Genomic DNA, 19,486 nt, shown 5'->3' with positions numbered 1-19,486 from the left:
CTCAATGCATACTTGCCAACCTTGAGAACTCCGATTTCGGGAGGTGGGGGGCGCGGTGCGTGGTCGGGGCGGGGCGGGGGGCGTGGTTGGGGGCGTGGTTAAGATATATATATATATATATATATATATATATATTATATATATTTATATATATAAGAAATACTTGACTTTCACTGAATTCTAGCTATATATATATATATATATATACATAAATAAAATAAATACTTGAATTTCAGTGTTCATTTATTTACACATATACACACACATAACACTCCTCTACTCATTGTTGAGTTAAGGGTTGAATTGTCCATCCTTGTTCTATTCTCTGTCACTATTTCAGAACACACACATTATACAAATATACATTATAAAATCAATAAGAAAACGGGAGCTCTAATTTGGGAGTCTGAATTAGGATCAGAAGTTCCTATATAAACATTGCGCACTCACGTCGCCTTTTTGTATTGATTACTGCAGCTGTGCACTGGATTCATTCACAAATACAAACTACAACTCACAAACACTTTAGAGTTAGGCTCCACCATCAGAATGTGTACTTAAACTTATAAAGATCACATGGATATTATTCAGTGAGTTGATTCACCAAAACTAACCTGTTATACAGGAGGAAAAAGCACACAGGACGTTTAAATTGTTCACAGACTGGTCGCGCTCATCAGAATGACAAGACACTTCCGGTCTGCAGGTGATAGCATTCAATTGGGAAGAAACGCCCTACTGCCCCCTACTGACCAATGTGAATACTGATAAATGTGGAATGACAGCTCCAAAAACGAATTCAAACCACAAAATAAAATAAATAAATTAACACAAAAATGTGACACATTATGGGTGGGTCACATATGCATGTACAACAGGCTGTCAACACGTCACTCAGGTCCGCATGGAGCTGGAGGGGGCGTGGCCTCCAGCTCCGCCTGAATTTCGGGAGATTTTCGGGAGAAAATTTGTCCCGGGAGGTTTTCGGGAGAGGCGCTGAATTTCGGGAGTCTCCCGGAAAATCCGGGAGGGTTAGCAAGTATGCCTCAATGCCACCCCACAACAGTGTGTGACCAAGCGATATTATCGGCCGATAAATGCTTTAAAATGTAATATCGGAAATTATTGGTATCGGTTTCAAAATTATCGGTATCAAAAAGTAAAATGTATGACTTTTTAAATCGCCCCTGTGTACACAGACGTAGGGAGAAGTACAGAGCGCCAATAAACCTTAAAGGCACTGCCTTTGCGTGCCGGCCCAATCACATAATATCTACGGCTTTTCACACACACAAGTGAATGCCAAGCATACTTGGTCAACAGCCATACAGGTCACACTGAGGGTGGCCGTATAAACAACTTTAACACTGTTACAAATATGCGCCACACTGTGAACCCACACCAAACAAGGATGACAAACACATTTCGGGAGAACATCCGCACCGTAACACAACATAAACACAACAGAACAAATACCCAGAAGCCCTTGCAGCACTAACTCATCCGGGACGCTACAATACACCCCCCCCGCTACCCCCTACCCAAAAACCTCGCCCCTCCCCCAACCCCGCCCACCTCAACCTGCATGTCCCAAATTCCAAGCTGCTGTTTTGAGGCATGTTAAAAAAAATAATGCACTTTGTGACTTCAATAATAAATATGGCAGTGCCATGTTGGCATTTTTTTCCCCCATAACTTGAGTTGATTTATTTTGGAAAACCTTGTTACATTGTTTAATGCATCCAGCGGGGCATCACAACAAAATTAGGCATAATAATGTGTTCATTCCACCGCTGTATATATCGGTATCGGTAATTAAGAGTTGGACAATATCGGAAATCGGCAAAAAAGCCATTATCGGACATCTCTAAATATATCTTTTTGTGGATGTCCCTTTAAAAAAAGAAAAGTGACACATCATTAATATCACTTTTAAATGGTCTTGAGGACATAAAAGCATGGTCGGCAATGATTTTATTTGACTAAAAGTGTGAAATAACTGAAAACATGTTTTATATTCTAGTTTCTTCAAAATTTTGCTCTTATTACTGCTTTGCACACTCATGGCATTCTCTCCATGAGCTTCAAGCACGCCTGTGAAGTGAAAAGCATTTCAGCTCATGGAGAGAATGCCAAGAGTGTGCAAAGCAGTAATCGGAGCAAAGGGTGGCTATTTTGAAGAAACTAGAATATAAAACATGTTTTCACTTTTTTTTTGTTAAGTACATAACTCCACATGTGTTCATTCATAGTTTTGATGTGACAATCTACAATGTAAATAGTCATGAAAATAAAGATTGAATGAGAAGGTGTGTCCAAACTTTTGGCCTGTACTGTATATTTAGGGCCCGCATGGCCCATTGTATAAGGACTCCCACAGGGAGTCCTTATACAATGGGACATAAGGACCTATTGAATTTGTAAGGTTTTATTATTATTATTATACCGGCCGCCTCTTTGAGCTACAATTTGACCCACTTAACATGCTTCAAAACTCACCAAATTTGACCCACACATCAGGACCTGCAAAAATGGCCTTTTAATAAAAAAACCGAAACCCAAAAATAAAAATTGCGCTCTAGCGCCCCCTAGGAAAAAAACAAACTAGACTGCCTATATCTCCCACTAGGAAGATCGGAGAGACATGAAACAAAAACCTGTATGTAGGTCTGACTTAGACCTAGTTTTCATAATAGTATATCATTGGGCAGAAATCAACAGGAAGTTGGCAATTCCCCCTTCAAGACAAAAAAGTACTAAAAACAGTCACTTTTGCCTCTTTGAGCTGTAATTTGACCCCCTTAACACGCTTCAAAACTCACCGAACTGAACACACACATTAGGACTGGCAAAAATTGCGATCTAATAAAAAAACCTAACCCCAAATTTAAAAATTGCGCTGTACAGCAATTTTTGAATAAAACTGAGAAAAAACTGCCTGTAACTCCCACTGGGAAGGTCGGAGAGACATGAAACAAAAACCTCAATGTAGGTCTCACTGAGACCTACATTTCATAAATTGACAACCCCCAGCAAAAATCAACAGGAAGTTTGCTATTCCCCCTTCAAAACAACATTTTTGTAAAAACCGGTCACCTTCCTTCAAAATGTATCTCCTCTGAGCGCGTTTGTCGTTTAGGCTTCAAACTAACACAGGAGAGAGATTAAACCCTTGTGATTAAAACTGCTCCGGTTTTGATTTTATGACCCTTCAAAGACCCGCTGCGCTGCTGTTTTTTTAAGATGGCTGCTTAAAAGCAGGAAGCACCAACGTGCCCACACAATGCAGACAAGGTAGGTACACTAGACAAAAGTATTGGGACAATTCTGACTAAAAGTAGACAAAAGTTTTGGGACACTTATGACTACCAATGGACAAAAGTATTGGGACACTTACACTTGACAAAAGTATTGGGACACTTCGGACGAAAAGTAGACAAAAGTATTGGGACACTTATGACTACCACTGGACAAAAGTATTGGGACACTTAGACGCAAACTGGACAAAAGTATTGGGACACTTGGGACTACAACTTGACAAAAGTATTGGGACACTTGTGACTACCACTGGACAAAAGTATTGGGACTCTTATGACGAAAACTGGACAAAAGTATTGGGACACTTAGGACTACAACTTGACAAAAGTATTGGGACACTTAGGACTACCACTGAACTAAAGTATTGGGACACTTCGGACTAAAAGTAGACAAAAGTATTGGGACACTTGGGACTACAACTTGACAAAAGTATTGAGACACTTATGACTACCAATGGACAAAAGTATTGGGACACTTACACTTGACAAAAGTATTGGGACACTTCGGACTAAAAGTAGACAAAAGTATTGGGACACTTCGGACGAAAAGTAGACAAAAGTATTGGGACACTTATGACTACCACTGGACAAAAGCATTGGGACACTTAGACGCAAACTGGACAAAAGTATTGGGACACTTGTGACTACCACTGGACAAAAGTATTGGGACTCTTATAACGAAAACTGGACAAAAGTATTGGGACACTTACACTGGACAAAAGTATTGGGACACTTAGGACTACCAATGGACAAAAGTATTGGGACACTTAGGACTACCACTGAACTAAAGTATTGGGACACTTCGGACTAAAAGTAGACAAAAGTATTGGGACACTTCAGACGAAAAGTAGACAAAAGTATTGGGACACTTATGACTACCACTGGACAAAAGTATTGGGACACTTAGACGCAAACTTGACAAAAGTATTGGGACACTTGTGACTACCACTGGACAAAAGTATTGGGACTCTTATAACGAAAACTGGACAAAAGTATTGGGACACTTACACTGGACAAAAGTATTGGGACACTTAGGACTACAACTTGACAAAAGTATTGGGACACTTAGGACTACCACTGAACTAAAGTATTGGGACACTTCGGACTAAAAGTAGACAAAAGTATTGGGACACTTAGGACTACCACTGGACAAAAGTTTTGGGACACTTACACTGGACAAAAGTATTGGGACACTTAGGACAACAACTTGACAAAAGTATTGGGACACTTAGGACTACCACTGGACAAAAGTATTGGGACACCTACACTGGATAAAAGTATTGGGACACTTACGCCTAAACTTGACAAAAGTATTGGGACACTTAGGACTACCTCTGGACAAAAGTATTGGGACACCTACACTGGACAAAAGTATTGGGACACTTAGGACTACAACTTGACAAAAGTATTGGGACACGTTCGACCAGAAATTGACTAAAGTATTGGGACACTTAGGATGACAACTGGACAAAAGTATTGGGACACTTACACTGGACAAAAGTATTGGGACACTTAGGACTACCACTTGACAAAAGTATTGGGACACTTACACTGGACAAAAGTATTGGGACACTTAGGACTAAAACTGGACAAATGTTTTGGGACACGTTCGACCAGAAATTGACTAAAGTATTGAGACACTTAGGATGACAACTGGACAAAAGTATTGGGACACTTACACTGGACAAAAGTATTGGGACACTTAGGACTACAACTTGACATAAGTATTGGGCCACTTGGGACTAAAACTGGACAAAAGTATTGGGACACATAGGACTACAACTTGACAAAAGTTTTGGGCCACTTGGGACTAAAACTTGACAAAAGTATTGGGACACTTAGGACTACCACTGGACAAAAGTATTGGGACACTTACACTGGATAAAAGTATTGGGACACTTACGCCTAAACTTGACAAAAGTATTGGGACACTTAGGACTACCTCTGGACAAAAGTATTGGGACACCTACACTGGACAAAAGTATTGGGACACTTAGGACTACAACTTGACAAAAGTATTGAGACACTTGGGATTACCACTTGACAAAAGTATTGGGACACTTACACTGGACAAAAGTATTGGGACACTTAGGACTAAAACTGGACAAAAGTTTTGGGACACGTTCGACCAGAAATTGACTAAAGTATTGGGACACTTAGGATGACAACTGGACAAAAGTATTGGGACACCTACACTGGACAAAAGTATTGGGACACTTAGGACTACAACTTGACATAAGTATTGGGCCACTTGGGACTAAAACTGGACAAAAGTATTGGGACACATAGGACTACAACTTGACAAAAGTATTGGGACACTTGTGACTACTACTGGACAAAAGTATTGGGACTCTTATGACGAAAACTGGACAAAAGTATTGGGACACTTACACTGGACAAAAGTATTGGGACACTTAGGACTACAACTTGACAAAAGTACTGGGACACTTAGGACTACCACTGAACTAAAGTATTGGGACACTTCGGACTAAAAGTAGACAAAAGTATTGGGACACTTAGGACTACCACTGGACAAAAGTTTTGGGACACTTACACTGGACAAAAGTATTGGGACACTTAGGACAACAACTTGACAAAAGTAGAAAGTAGACAAAAGTAGACAAAAGTAGACAAAAGTATTGGGACACTTAGACGCAAACTGGACAAAAGTATTGGGACACTTGGGACTACAACTTGACAAAAGTATTGGGACACTTGTGACTACTACTGGACAAAAGTATTGGGACTCTTATGACGAAAACTGGACAAAAGTATTGGGACACTTACACTGGACAAAAGTATTGGGACACTTAGGACTACAACTTGACAAAAGTACTGGGACACTTAGGACTACCACTGAACTAAAGTATTGGGACACTTCGGACTAAAAGTAGACAAAAGTATTGGGACACTTAGGACTACCACTGGACAAAAGTTTTGGGACACTTACACTGGACAAAAGTATTGGGACACTTAGGACAACAACTTGACAAAAGTATTGGGACACTTAGGACTACCACTGGACAAAAGTATTGGGACACTTACACTGGATAAAAGTATTGGGACACTTACGCCTAAACTTGACAAAAGTATTGGGACACTTAGGACTACCTCTGGACAAAAGTATTGGGACACCTACACTGGACAAAAGTATTGGGACACTTAGGACTACAACTTGACAAAAGTATTGAGACACTTGGGATTACCACTTGACAAAAGTATTGGGACACTTACACTGGACAAAAGTATTGGGACACTTAGGACTAAAACTGGACAAAAGTTTTGGGACACGTTCGACCAGAAATTGACTAAAGTATTGAGACACTTAGGATGACAACTGGACAAAAGTATTGGGACACTTACACTGGACAAAAGTATTGGGACACTTAGGACTACAACTTGACATAAGTATTGGGCCACTTGGGACTAAAACTGGACAAAAGTATTGGGACACATAGGACTACAACTTGACAAAAGTTTTGGGCCACTTGGGACTAAAACTTGACAAAAGTATTGGGACACTTAGGACTACCACTGGACAAAAGTATTGGGACACTTACACTGGATAAAAGTATTGGGACACTTACGCCTAAACTTGACAAAAGTATTGGGACACTTAGGACTACCTCTGGACAAAAGTATTGGGACACCTACACTGGACAAAAGTATTGGGACACTTAGGACTACAACTTGACAAAAGTATTGAGACACTTGGGATTACCACTTGACAAAAGTATTGGGACACTTACACTGGACAAAAGTATTGGGACACTTAGGACTAAAACTGGACAAAAGTTTTGGGACACGTTCGACCAGAAATTGACTAAAGTATTGGGACACTTAGGATGACAACTGGACAAAAGTATTGGGACACTTACACTGGACAAAAGTATTGGGACACTTAGGACTACCACTGGACAAAAGTATTGGGACACTTACACTGGATAAAAGTATTGGGACACTTACGCCTAAACTTGACAAAAGTATTGGGACACTTAGGACTACCTCTGGACAAAGGTATTGGGACACCTACACTGGACAAAAGTATCGGGACACTTAGGACTACAACTTGACAAAAGTATTGGGACACTTGGGACTAAAACTTGACAAAAGTATTGGGACACTTAGGACTACCACTGGACAAAAGTATTGGGACACTTACACTGGATAAAAGTATTGGGACACTTACGCCTAAACTTGACAAAAGTATTGGGACACTTAGGACTACCTCTGGACAAAAGTATTGGGACACCTACACTGGACAAAAGTATTGGGACACTTAGGACTACAACTTGACAAAAGTATTGAGACACTTGGGATTACCACTTGACAAAAGTATTGGGACACTTACACTGGACAAAAGTATTGGGACACTTAGGACTAAAACTGGACAAAAGTTTTGGGACACGTTCGACCAGAAATTGACTAAAGTATTGGGACACTTAGGATGACAACTGGACAAAAGTATTGGGACACTTACACTGGACAAAAGTATTGGGACACTTAGGACTACCACTGGACAAAAGTATTGGGACACTTACACTGGATAAAAGTATTGGGACACGTACGCCTAAACTTGACAAAAGTATTGGGACACTTAGGACTACCTCTGGACAAAAGTATTGGGACACTTACACTGGATAAAAGTATTGGGACACGTACGCCTAAACTTGACAAAAGTATCGGGACACTTAGGACTACAACTTGACAAAAGTATTGGGACACTTGGGACTAAAACTTGACAAAAGTATTGGGACACTTAGGACTACCACTGGACAAAAGTATTGGGACACTTACACTGGATAAAAGTATTGGGACACTTACGCCTAAACTTGACAAAAGTATTGGGACACTTAGGACTACCTCTGGACAAAAGTATTGGGACACCTACACTGGACAAAAGTATTGGGACACTTAGGACTACAACTTGACAAAAGTATTGAGACACTTGGGATTACCACTTGACAAAAGTATTGGGACACTTACACTGGACAAAAGTATTGGGACACTTAGGACTAAAACTGGACAAAAGTTTTGGGACACGTTCGACCAGAAATTGACTAAAGTATTGGGACACTTAGGATGACAACTGGACAAAAGTATTGGGACACCTACACTGGACAAAAGTATTGGGACACTTAGGACTACAACTTGACAAAAGTATTGAGACACTTGGGATTACCACTTGACAAAAGTATTGGGACACTTACACTGGACAAAAGTATTGGGACACTTAGGACTAAAACTGGACAAAAGTTTTGGGACACGTTCGACCAGAAATTGACTAAAGTATTGGGACACTTAGGATGACAACTGGACAAAAGTATTGGGACACCTACACTGGACAAAAGTATTGGGACACTTAGGACTACAACTTGACAAAAGTATTGGGACACTTGGGACTAAAACTGGACAAAAGTATTGGGACACATAGGACTACAACTTGACAAAAGTTTTGGGCCACTTGGGACTAAAACTTGACAAAAGTATTGGGACACTTGACTACAACTTGACATAAATATTGGGACACTTCGGATTACCACTGGACAAAAGTATTGGGACACTTAGGACTACAACTTGACAAAAGTATTGGGACACTTAGGACTACCACTGAACTAAAGTATTGGGACACTTCGGACTAAAAGTAGACAAAAGTATTGGGACACTTAGGACTACCACTGGACAAAAGTTTTGGGACACTTACACTGGACAAAAGTATTGGGACACTTAGGACAACAACTTGACAAAAGTATTGGGACACTTAGGACTACCACTGGACAAAAATATTGGGACACTTACACTGGATAAAAGTATTGGGACACTTACGCCTAAACTTGACAAAAGTATTGGGACACTTAGGACTACCTCTGGACAAAAGTATTGGGACACCTACACTGGACAAAAGTATTGGGACACTTAGGACTACAACTTGACAAAAGTATTGGGACACTTGGGACTAAAACTGGACAAAAGTATTGAGACACTTGGGACTACCACTTGACAAAAGTATTGGGACACTTACACTGGACAAAAGTATTGGGACACTTAGGACTAAAACTGGACAAAAGTTTTGGGACACGTTCGACCAGAAATTGACTAAAGTATTGGGACACTTAGGATGACAACTGGACAAAAGTATTGGGACACTTACACTGGACAAAAGTATTGGGACACTTAGGACTACAACTTGACATAAGTATTGGGCCACTTGGGACTAAAACTGGACAAAAGTATTGGGACACATAGGACTACAACTTGACAAAAGTTTTGGGCCACTTGGGACTAAAACTTGACAAAAGTATTGGGACACTTAGGACTACCACTGGACAAAAGTATTGGGACACTTACGCCTAAACTTGACAAAAGTATTGGGACACTTAGGACTACCTCTGGACAAAAGTATTGGGACACCTACACTGGACAAAAGTATTGGGACACTTAGGACTACAACTTGACAAAAGTATTGAGACACTTGGGATTACCACTTGACAAAAGTATTGGGACACTTACACTGGACAAAAGTATTGGGACACTTAGGACTAAAACTGGACAAAAGTTTTGGGACACGTTCGACCAGAAATTGACTAAAGTATTGGGACACTTAGGATGACAACTGGACAAAAGTATTGGGACACTTACACTGGACAAAAGTATTGGGACACTTAGGACTACAACTTGACAAAAGTATTGAGACACTTGGGATTACCACTTGACAAAAGTATTGGGACACTTACACTGGACAAAAGTATTGGGACACTTAGGATTAAAACTGGACAAAAGTTTTGGGACACGTTCGACCAGAAATTGACTAAAGTATTGGGACACTTAGGATGACAACTGGACAAAAGTATTGGGACACTTACACTGGACAAAAGTATTGGGACACTTAGGACTACAACTTGACATAAGTATTGGGCCACTTGGGACTAAAACTGGACAAAAGTATTGGGACACATAGGACTACAACTTGACAAAAGTTTTGGGCCACTTGGGACTAAAACTTGACATAAATATTGGGACACTTCGGATTACCACTGGACAAAAGTATTGGGACACTTAGGACTAAAACTGGACAAAAGTATTGGGACACTTCGCACTAAAAGTAGACTAAAGTATTGGGACACTTAGGACTACCACTGGACACAAGTATTGGGACACTTACACTGGACAAAACATTTGGACACTTGGGACTAAAACTTGACAAAAGTATTGGGACACTTAGGACTAGCACCTGCCAAATACGCGGGCCCGACCAACGCTGCTTGCAGCTTTAAATTTTCTTGTTTTTGAACACTGACTTTTTGCAGTGTGCTTTTGTAAAAAGAGTCCTTGACCGCATTAGCGCTCGTCTCCCCATCCTTCCCCACAACGCCCGTGTTTCACCTGAAAGGCCGTGCCACTTGTTGACGGCGAAGACGCGGCTGGCGGTGACCGTGATGACGGCGGGCGCCGCCAGGCCCGGCTGCGTGTTGGCGGCCACGTGAGTGACGGGAGAGTTGGACGGGAACTTGAGCACCATGATGACGTCCTGCTGCATCTGCTCTGTAAACATCAGCGGCGTCTGCAGGAGAAGATACTGTTCAAGAGGAGATGGCGAAGAGTCGATGTGTGAGTGTGACGTGGACGGGACGGAAGGTGAAGGAAGAAAAGAAGAGGAGGAGAGAAGATGGTTAGGAAAAAGTTTGCCCAGAAAAAACAGCAAGACAAGAAGGAAGATAGAAACAGTGTTTCTCTTGTATAGAGGATCTTTGATTGGTGTAGGTCCACTAAAGCAGGGGTCCCCAACCTTTTTGCACCACGGACCGGTTTAATGAAGGCATTATTTTTAGGGACCGGCTTTCCACTATACAAGGCTCTTGGACTTGTGTTTTTGCTGCCGGTCGTTGAAAACAGCAGAGTTCTCTTGGAACAGAGGATCTTTGATTCACTTTTTTTTTTCCCAGTAAATCCTTAAAAACACAGCAGAGTGCTTCTGTCATATAGAAGATCTTTGACTAGTATTTTTGCAGTAGCTGGTTGAAAACAAGAGACCGCTTTTGTGCAAGAGTATCTTTGACTGGTATTTTTGCAGCAGATTCTTAATAACAGAGCCCTCCTGTCTTATAGAGGATCTTTGACAGGCATTTTTGCAGTATAGGAGCAGTATAGTGTTTCTGCGGTAGATCTTTAAAAATAGCAGAGTGCTTTAGTGATATGGAGGATTTACAAGTAGGATTTTTGTAGTGGATCCTTAAAAGTAGCATAGTGCTCGTGTCATATTGAAGATCTTTGACTGGTATTTTTGTAGCACACTCCTAAAAACCGCAAAGCGTTCAAGTCACATGCAAGGCTCATGGACTCGTGTTTAAAAACAACAGAGTTGCTCTAGTCATATAGAGGATCTTTGACTAGTATTTTTGCAGTAGATCATTAAAAACAAGAGAACACTTTTGCGATATAGAGGATCTTTGACTAGTTTTTTTTTGTAGACAATTCTTAAAAGCAAAAGAGCCCCCTGTCATTTAGAGAATCTTTGACTGGCGTTTTTGGAGTAGATCCCTAAGAGCAGCAGAGTTCTACGGTCATAAATAGGATCTTTGACTCGATCTTTAAAAGAAGCAGAGCACTTTTGTGATATAGAGGATCTTGGAGTAACATTTTTGCAGTAGATGCTGAAAATCAACAGAGTGCGCCTGCAATGTAGAATATATTTGACTCGTGCAGTGGATCTTCAAAAGCAGCAAAGCGCTTTCTGGATATAGAGGATCTTTGAGTAGCATTTTTGCAATACATTCTTAAAAACAGCGGAGCGCTCTTGTCATAAGATCTATTGTAAAATCTGTAAAATAAAGGATCTTTGACTAGTGTCTTTGCAATGAATCGTTAAAAACAGCAGAGCACTTTTGTCAAAAAGAGAATATTTGACTAGTGTTTTTGCAGTAAATCCTTAAAAACAGGAACAGCAGCGTGCTCCTGAAAAATAGAGGATCTTTGACGAGTGTTTTTGCAGTAAATCCTTAAAAACAGCAGAGTGCTTCTGTAATAGAGGATATTTGACTAGTGTTTTTGCATTCGATCGTTAAAAACAGTAACAGCAGCGTGCTCCTGCAAAATAGAGGATCTTTGACAAGTGTTTTTGCAGTAAATCCTTAAAAACAGCAGAGTTCTTCCGTAATAGAGGATATTTGACTCGTGTTTTTGCATTCTATCGTTAAAAAAAGGCACAGCAGCGTGCTCCTGCAAAATAGAGGATCTTTGACCAGTGTTTTTGCAATGAATCGTTAAAAACAGCAGAGCACTTTTGTCATATAGAAGATATTTGATTAGTGTTTTTGAATTGGATGGTTAAAAACAGGAACAGCAGCGTGCTCCTGCAAAATAGAGGATCTTTGACGAGTGCTTTTGCAATGAATCGTAAAAAACAGCAGAGCACTTTTGTCATATAGAAGATATTTGATTAGTGTTTTTGAATTCGATCGTTAAAAACAGGAACAGCAGCGTGCTCCTGCAAAATAGAGGATCTTTGACGAGTGTTTTTGCAATGAATCGTTAAAAACAGCAGAGCACTTTTGTCATATAGAAGATATTTGATCAGTGTTTTTGAATTGGATCGTTAAAAACAGGAACAGCAGCGTGCTCCTGCAAAATAGAGGATCTTTGACGAGTGTTTTTGCAATGAATCGTTAAAAACAGCAGAGCACTTTGGTCATATAGAGGATATTTGACTAGTGTTTTTGCATTCGATCGTTAAAAACAGTAACAGCAGCGTGCTCCTGCAAAATAGAGGATCTTTGACAAGTGTTTTTGCAGTAAATCCTTAAAAACAGCAGAGTTCTTCCGTAATAGAGGATATTTGACTCGTGTTTTTGCATTCTATCGTTAAAAAAAGGCACAGCAGCGTGCTCCTGCAAAATAGAGGATCTTTGACGAGTGTTTTTGCAATGAATCGTTAAAAACAGCAGAGCACTTTTGTCATATAGAAGATATTTGATCAGTGTTTTTGAATTGGATCGTTAAAAACAGGAACAGCAGCGTGCTCCTGCAAAATAGAGGATCTTTGACGAGTGTTTTTGCAATGAATCGTTAAAAACAGCAGAGCACTTTGGTCATATAGAGGATATTTGACTAGTGTTTTTGCATTCGATCGTTAAAAACAGTAACAGCAGCGTGCTCCTGCAAAATAGAGGATCTTTGACAAGTGTTTTTGCAGTAAATCCTTAAAAACAGCAGAGTTCTTCCGTAATAGAGGATATTTGACTCGTGTTTTTGCATTCTATCGTTAAAAAAAGGCACAGCAGCGTGCTCCTGCAAAATAGAGGATCTTTGACGAGTGTTTTTGCAATGAATCGTTAAAAACAGCAGAGCACTTTTGTCATATAGAAGATATTTGATCAGTGTTTTTGAATTGGATCGTTAAAAACAGGAACAGCAGCGTGCTCCTGCAAAATAGAGGATCTTTGACGAGTGTTTTTGCAATGAATCGTTAAAAACAGCAGAGCACTTTGGTCATATAGAGGATATTTGACTAGTGTTTTTGCATTTGATCGTTAAAAACAGTAACAGCAGCGTGCTCCTGCAAAATAGAGGATCTTTGACTAGTGTGTTTGCAGTAAATCCTTAAAAACAGCAGAGTGCTGCTGTAATAGAGGATATTTGACGAGTGTTTTTGCATTCTATCGTTAAAAAAAGGCACAGCAGCGTGCTCCTGTAAAATAGAGGATCTTTGACGAGTGTTTTTGCAATGACTCGTTAAAAACAGCAGAGCAGTTTGGTCATATAGAGGATATTTGACTAGTGTTTTTGCATTCGATCGTTAAAAACAGTAACAGCAGCGTGCTCCTGCAAAATAGAGGATCTTTGACTAGTGTTTTTGCAGTAAATCCTTAAAAACAGCAGAGTTCTTCCGTAATAGAGGATATTTGACTAGTGTTTTTGCATTCTATCGTTAAAAAAAGGCACAGCAGCGTGCTCCTGTAAAATAAAGGATCTTTGACGAGTGTTTTTGCAATGAATCGTTAAAAACAGCAGAGCACTTTTGTCATATAGAAGATATTTGATTAGTGTTTTTGAATTGGATCGTTAAAAACAGGAACAGCAGCGTGCTCCTGCAAAATAGAGGATCTTTGACGAGTGTTTTTGCAATGAATCGTTAAAAACAGCAGAGCACTTTGGTCATATAGAGGATATTTGACTAGTGTTTTTGCATTCTATCGTTAAAAAAAGGCACAGCAGCGTGCTCCTGTAAAATAAAGGATCTTTGACGAGTGTTTTTGCAATGAATCGTTAAAAACAGCAGAGCACTTTTGTCATATAGAAGATATTTGATTAGTGTTTTTGAATTGGATCGTTAAAAACAGGAACAGCAGCGTGCTCCTGCAAAATAGAGGATCTTTGACGAGTGTTTTTGCAATGAATCGTAAAAAACAGCAGAGCACTTTTGTCGTATAGAAGATATTTGATTAGTGTTTTTGAATTGGATCGTTAAAAACAGGAACAGCAGCGTGCTCCTGCAAAATAGAGGATCTTTGACGAGTGTTTTTGCAATGAATCGTAAAAAACAGCAGAGCACTTTTGTCATATAGAGGATATTTGACTAGTGTTTTTGCATTCGATCGTTAAAAACAGTAACAGCAGGGTGCTCCTGCAAAATAGAGGATCTTTGACTAGTGTTTTTGCAGTAAACCCTTAAAAACAGCAGAGTTCTTCCATAATAGAGGATATTTGACGAGTGTTTTTGCATTCTATCGTTAAAAAAAGGCACAGCAGCGTGCTCCTGCAAAATAGAGGATCTTTGACGAGTGTTTTTTTTGCAATGAATCGTTAAAAACAGCAGAGCACTTTTGTCATATAGAAGATATTTGATTAGTGTTTTTGAATTAGATCGTTAAAAACAGGAACAGCAGCGTGCTCCTGCAAAATAGAGGATCTTTGACGAGTGCTTTTGCAAAGAATCGTAAAAAATATTGAGAATATAATATAAAAATAGCAAGATGTCTCTACAGAAGATCTTTCTTTGACGGGTTTTCTTGTTATTTAGTTATTAAAAAAGATCTTTGAATAGCGGACTTCTTAAAAACAGCAGCTTGTTTCTGACATATCGAAGATCTTTGACGAGACAAAACATACAGTAGGGGCTTGTACTGTGACTTTTCAATGATGTTGAACAGCTCTGGTCTACAAGTGTCTCCAGTTTGAACTAAGCAGCATTTAGCGTGTGAAAAGGAGACAGATCAGTGTTTAACATCAGGCAAAGAGCCGAGTAAAGCTGCCGTGCGTGTGTGTGTGTGTGTGTGTGTGTGTGTGTGTGAGACAGCTAAGCAGACACTCTGACAGCACCATTAGTGCAAACACATGACTGAGACGAGAGCGAGCGAGAAGGTTAGAAGAGGAAAGAAAGCTGAAGGAAGGGTTAAAATGAAGTTTATGTTGAGCTACAAGACAAACATCTCCTTTGAATTAGTTCCAACGTGAAGGCTGGTACTAGTGTGTGTGTGTGTGTGTGTGTGTGTGTGTGTGTGTGTGTGTGTGTGTGTGTGTGGTGGTCCACATCCAGCTGTCAGCGCCGCAGGGACACCACACTAATAAGCACCCGAGGGGGCTTTAGGTTCCGTCACGGGCAGCCTTGCACACGAGCTCGGTCCTTAAAAAGTGGACACTTCACGCCGAGAGCTCGCCTTTTTCTCAGCTTACAAGTCAGCGGGCGAATGTTGTGGAAGACAAATACAGTGGAGCAGCTGCCTGGCTAACATCTAAGGGGGCTTTGAATAAAACGCGAATAAACAACTTTTAAAAAAACAACCACGTCGTCAATTACCATGAATTGATTTAACGTGGACCTTGACTTAAACACGCTGAAAAACTTAACATTTAGTGGTCAATTGTACGGAATATGTACTGTACTGTGCAATCTACTAATAAAAGTTTCAATCAATCAATCAAAATGAATATAATAATAAAAGATTACAATTAAAAAAATAATGCAAAACATTTAAAAAAAATGTTTTAAAGCGCACAGCGTTATTGCCTGTATAGTAAAAGTTGGGTAAAAAAAAAAAATCCATAATGGGTGAATAAAAGCAGTATATAAAATGTAAATATTCAACACATTTCACATATAAAATGTAAAAAAAAATATGTGGAAATTATATATATGCATGAAATAAATGTATAGACAAATTTCCCTTACAAAAGTGCGATTCAAAACGTTATTATGTATGAAACAAAGCTTTTAAAGTTGCATATTGTAAAAGAAAACGTGGTTTGGCAAAGTTGGTCATGTTTACAGCTGCATTGAAATAGTTCATAACACAAACACATTTTTGTATTCTCATACCTGCCAACTTTTGAAATCAGAAAAACCTAGTAGCCAGGGTCCAGGGGCCGCAGGCCCCGGTAGGTCCAGGACAAAGTCCTGGTGGGGGGTTCAGGCTTCGCCCCCCCCGACGCAAAATGATTATTAGCATTCAGACAGGTTAAAATGTTGCTAAAACCATCACTTTTCTATCAGTCACAGTGACTTTTCAAAACAAAAATATTACAGCAAAAATCATATGGGTTGATTGACATGTTTATTCTGTAAGCTAACTTCAATAGTTTGAAATTATTTTGACAGTTAATGCCAGTTATCCTGTCAACCTTTCACAAGACTTCAATTTGTTAATTGAAAGTATAAACACTTTTTACAGTAAACAAATGGTAAAACAGTACTAAACAATTCCATTAAAAAAAAAATTGGTGTCATTATTAACTTTCTGTCCAAGCTTGTATAATCTACTGCCTTGTTCAATTGTAAAAAATATTCTGTGCCTAAAATTCACATTTCTATCACAATTATCATACTGTAAACATGGTAAGCTAACTTCATTAAAATTAATAGTCCTGTCAATAGCATGGAATTACGTTTTTTTGTAAGCCTTTCAAAAGAATTCAAAATATGAAAAATTCATGAAAATGAATTGAAGCCATCAGACACTTGAAAAGTGGCACATCACATCTCTAATGTAATCATTTGAACTTTTCAACAGAAATAGCACTGCAAAAATATTAAGGACATACTTCTGTATTTTGGTAGTTATGCTGTCAACATTTAACAAGATTTCTTCAACTTGGACTTGAAAGCATAAATAGTATAAACACTTTTAACAGTATAACAGTACTAAACAATTCCAATAGATAACATTGGTGTCATTACCTTTCTGTGGCTAAAATCCGGCATTAGACTTGTGTTTTTTTGTCCCAACGTGGTCTTTTACATCGCCAATTCCTCCGTGTCCGATCGAAAAATCTTGTCTGCACAAGGTGCAATTCGCGTAGTTTTCACCCTTTTTGGAACGGATAATTAGGCTTTTGAATATTCTTCACGGAATGACTACAGTTTTCTTTTCGGTTTAAGACTCGTTTGCGATTTTTCTCCGGCTGATTCCATGATCGTTCGCTCGTTTGGAAACAATGGCAACTGGTGCCTGGTGCTTGGCAGCGGTGCTATAAATAGCCTCGCGCATGGCATTCGGAATGGCTCGATAGGAAGTTACGGGAAGCAGTGTCGATTGTCATTGTTGTTACGCGATTTCGTGAATAAAACTTAAAAAAAAAAAAACATTTTTAATTAATGAAAAACCGTATTTTTTATCACTGCAACCGTAACCCGGAATAGGTTGATGAAAACCGTACTAATTACGGGAAAACCGGAGTAGTTGGCAGGTATGAAAATGTAAATATCTACACATTTCACATATAAAATGTGTAAAAAAAAATATGTGGAAATTATATATATGCATGAAATAAATGTATAGACAAATTTCCCTTACAAAAGTGCGATTCAAAACGTTATTATGTATGAAACAAAGCTTTTAAAGTTGCATATTGTAAAAGAAAACGTTGGTCAAAGTTGGTCATGTTTACAGCTGCATTGAAATAGTTCATAACACAAACACATTTTTGTATTCTCATACCTGCCAACTTTTGAAATCAGAAAAACCTAGTAGCCAGGGTCCAGGGGCCGCAGGCCCCGGTAGGTCCAGGACAAAGTCCTGGTGGGGGGTTCAGGTTCGCCCCCCGACGCAAAATGATTATTAGCATTCAGACAGGTTAAAATGTTGCTAAAACCATCACTTTTCTATCAGTCACAGTGACTTTTCAAAACAAAAATATTACAGCAAAAATCATATGGGTTGATTGACATGTTTATTCTGTAAGCTAACTTCAATAGTTTGAAATTATTTTGACAGTTAATGCCAGTTATCCTGTCAACCTTTCACAAGACTTCAATTTGTTAATTGAAAGTATAAACACTTTTTACAGTAAACAAATGGTAAAACAGTACTAAACAATTCCATTAAAAAATAAAAATTGGTGTCATTATTAACTTTCTGTCCAAGCTTGTATAATCTACTGCCTTGTTCAATTGTAAAAAATATTCTGTGCCTAAAATTCACATTTCTATCACAATTATCATACTGTAAACATGGTAAGCTAACTTCATTAAAATTAATAGTCCTGTCAATAGCATGGAATTACGTTTTTTTGTAAGCCTTTCAAAAGAATTCAAAATATGAAAAATTCATGAAAATGAATTGAAGCCATCAGACACTTGAAAAGTGGCACATCACATCTCTAATGTAATCATTTGAACTTTTCAACAGAAATAGCGCTGCAAAAATATTAAGGACATACTTCTGTATTTTGGTAGTTATGCTGTCAACATTTAACAAGATTTCTTCAACTTGGACTTGAAAGCATAAATAGTATAAACACTTTTAACAGTATAACAGTACTAAACAATTCCAATAGATAACATTGGTGTCATTACCTTTTTGTGGCTAAAATCCGGCATTAGACTTGTGTTTTTTTGTCCCAACGTGGTCTTTTACATTGCTAATTCCTCCGTGTCCGATCGAAAAATCTTGTCTGCACAAGGTGCAATTCGCGTAGTTTTCACCCTTTTTGGAACGGATAATTATTCCCGGATAGGCTTTTGAATATTCTTCACGGAATGACTGCAGTTTTCTTTTCGGTTTATGACTCGTTTGCGATTTTTCTCCGGCTGATTCCATGATCGTTCGCTCGTTTGGAAACAATGGCAACTGGTGCCTCGTGCTTGGCACTGGCATGGCATTCGGAATGGCTCGATAGGAAGTTACGGGAAGCAGTGTCGATTGTCATTGTTGTTACGCAATTTCGTGAATAAAACT

The 19,486-nt window shown here is 39.1% G+C and overlaps 1 protein-coding gene across 8 annotated transcripts in view; it reads right to left on the bottom strand.

Moving 5' to 3' along the window:
- lrba (LPS-responsive vesicle trafficking, beach and anchor containing) overlaps positions 1-19,486 on the bottom strand; it is a 778,336-nt gene that overhangs the window by 78,438 nt on the left and 680,412 nt on the right. For 6 of the 8 annotated variants that reach the window (XM_061923000.1, XM_061922999.1, XM_061922998.1 and 3 more), the window contains one exon: positions 10,701-10,893. In XM_061923000.1, coding sequence (XP_061778984.1) covers positions 10,701-10,893 — 193 coding nt within the window. The remainder of the gene's footprint in view (positions 1-10,700; positions 10,894-19,486) is intronic. The other 2 variants (XM_061923003.2, XM_061923004.2) reach the window with 1 other exon arrangement.

Source organism: Nerophis lumbriciformis, linkage group LG27 (assembly GCF_033978685.3).
Source record: "Nerophis lumbriciformis linkage group LG27, RoL_Nlum_v2.1, whole genome shotgun sequence".
Lineage (NCBI taxonomy): Eukaryota > Metazoa > Chordata > Actinopteri > Syngnathiformes > Syngnathidae > Nerophis > Nerophis lumbriciformis.
Note: the sequence above shows the minus strand (reverse complement) of the source record. Positions and strands in the feature narration are given on the sequence as shown.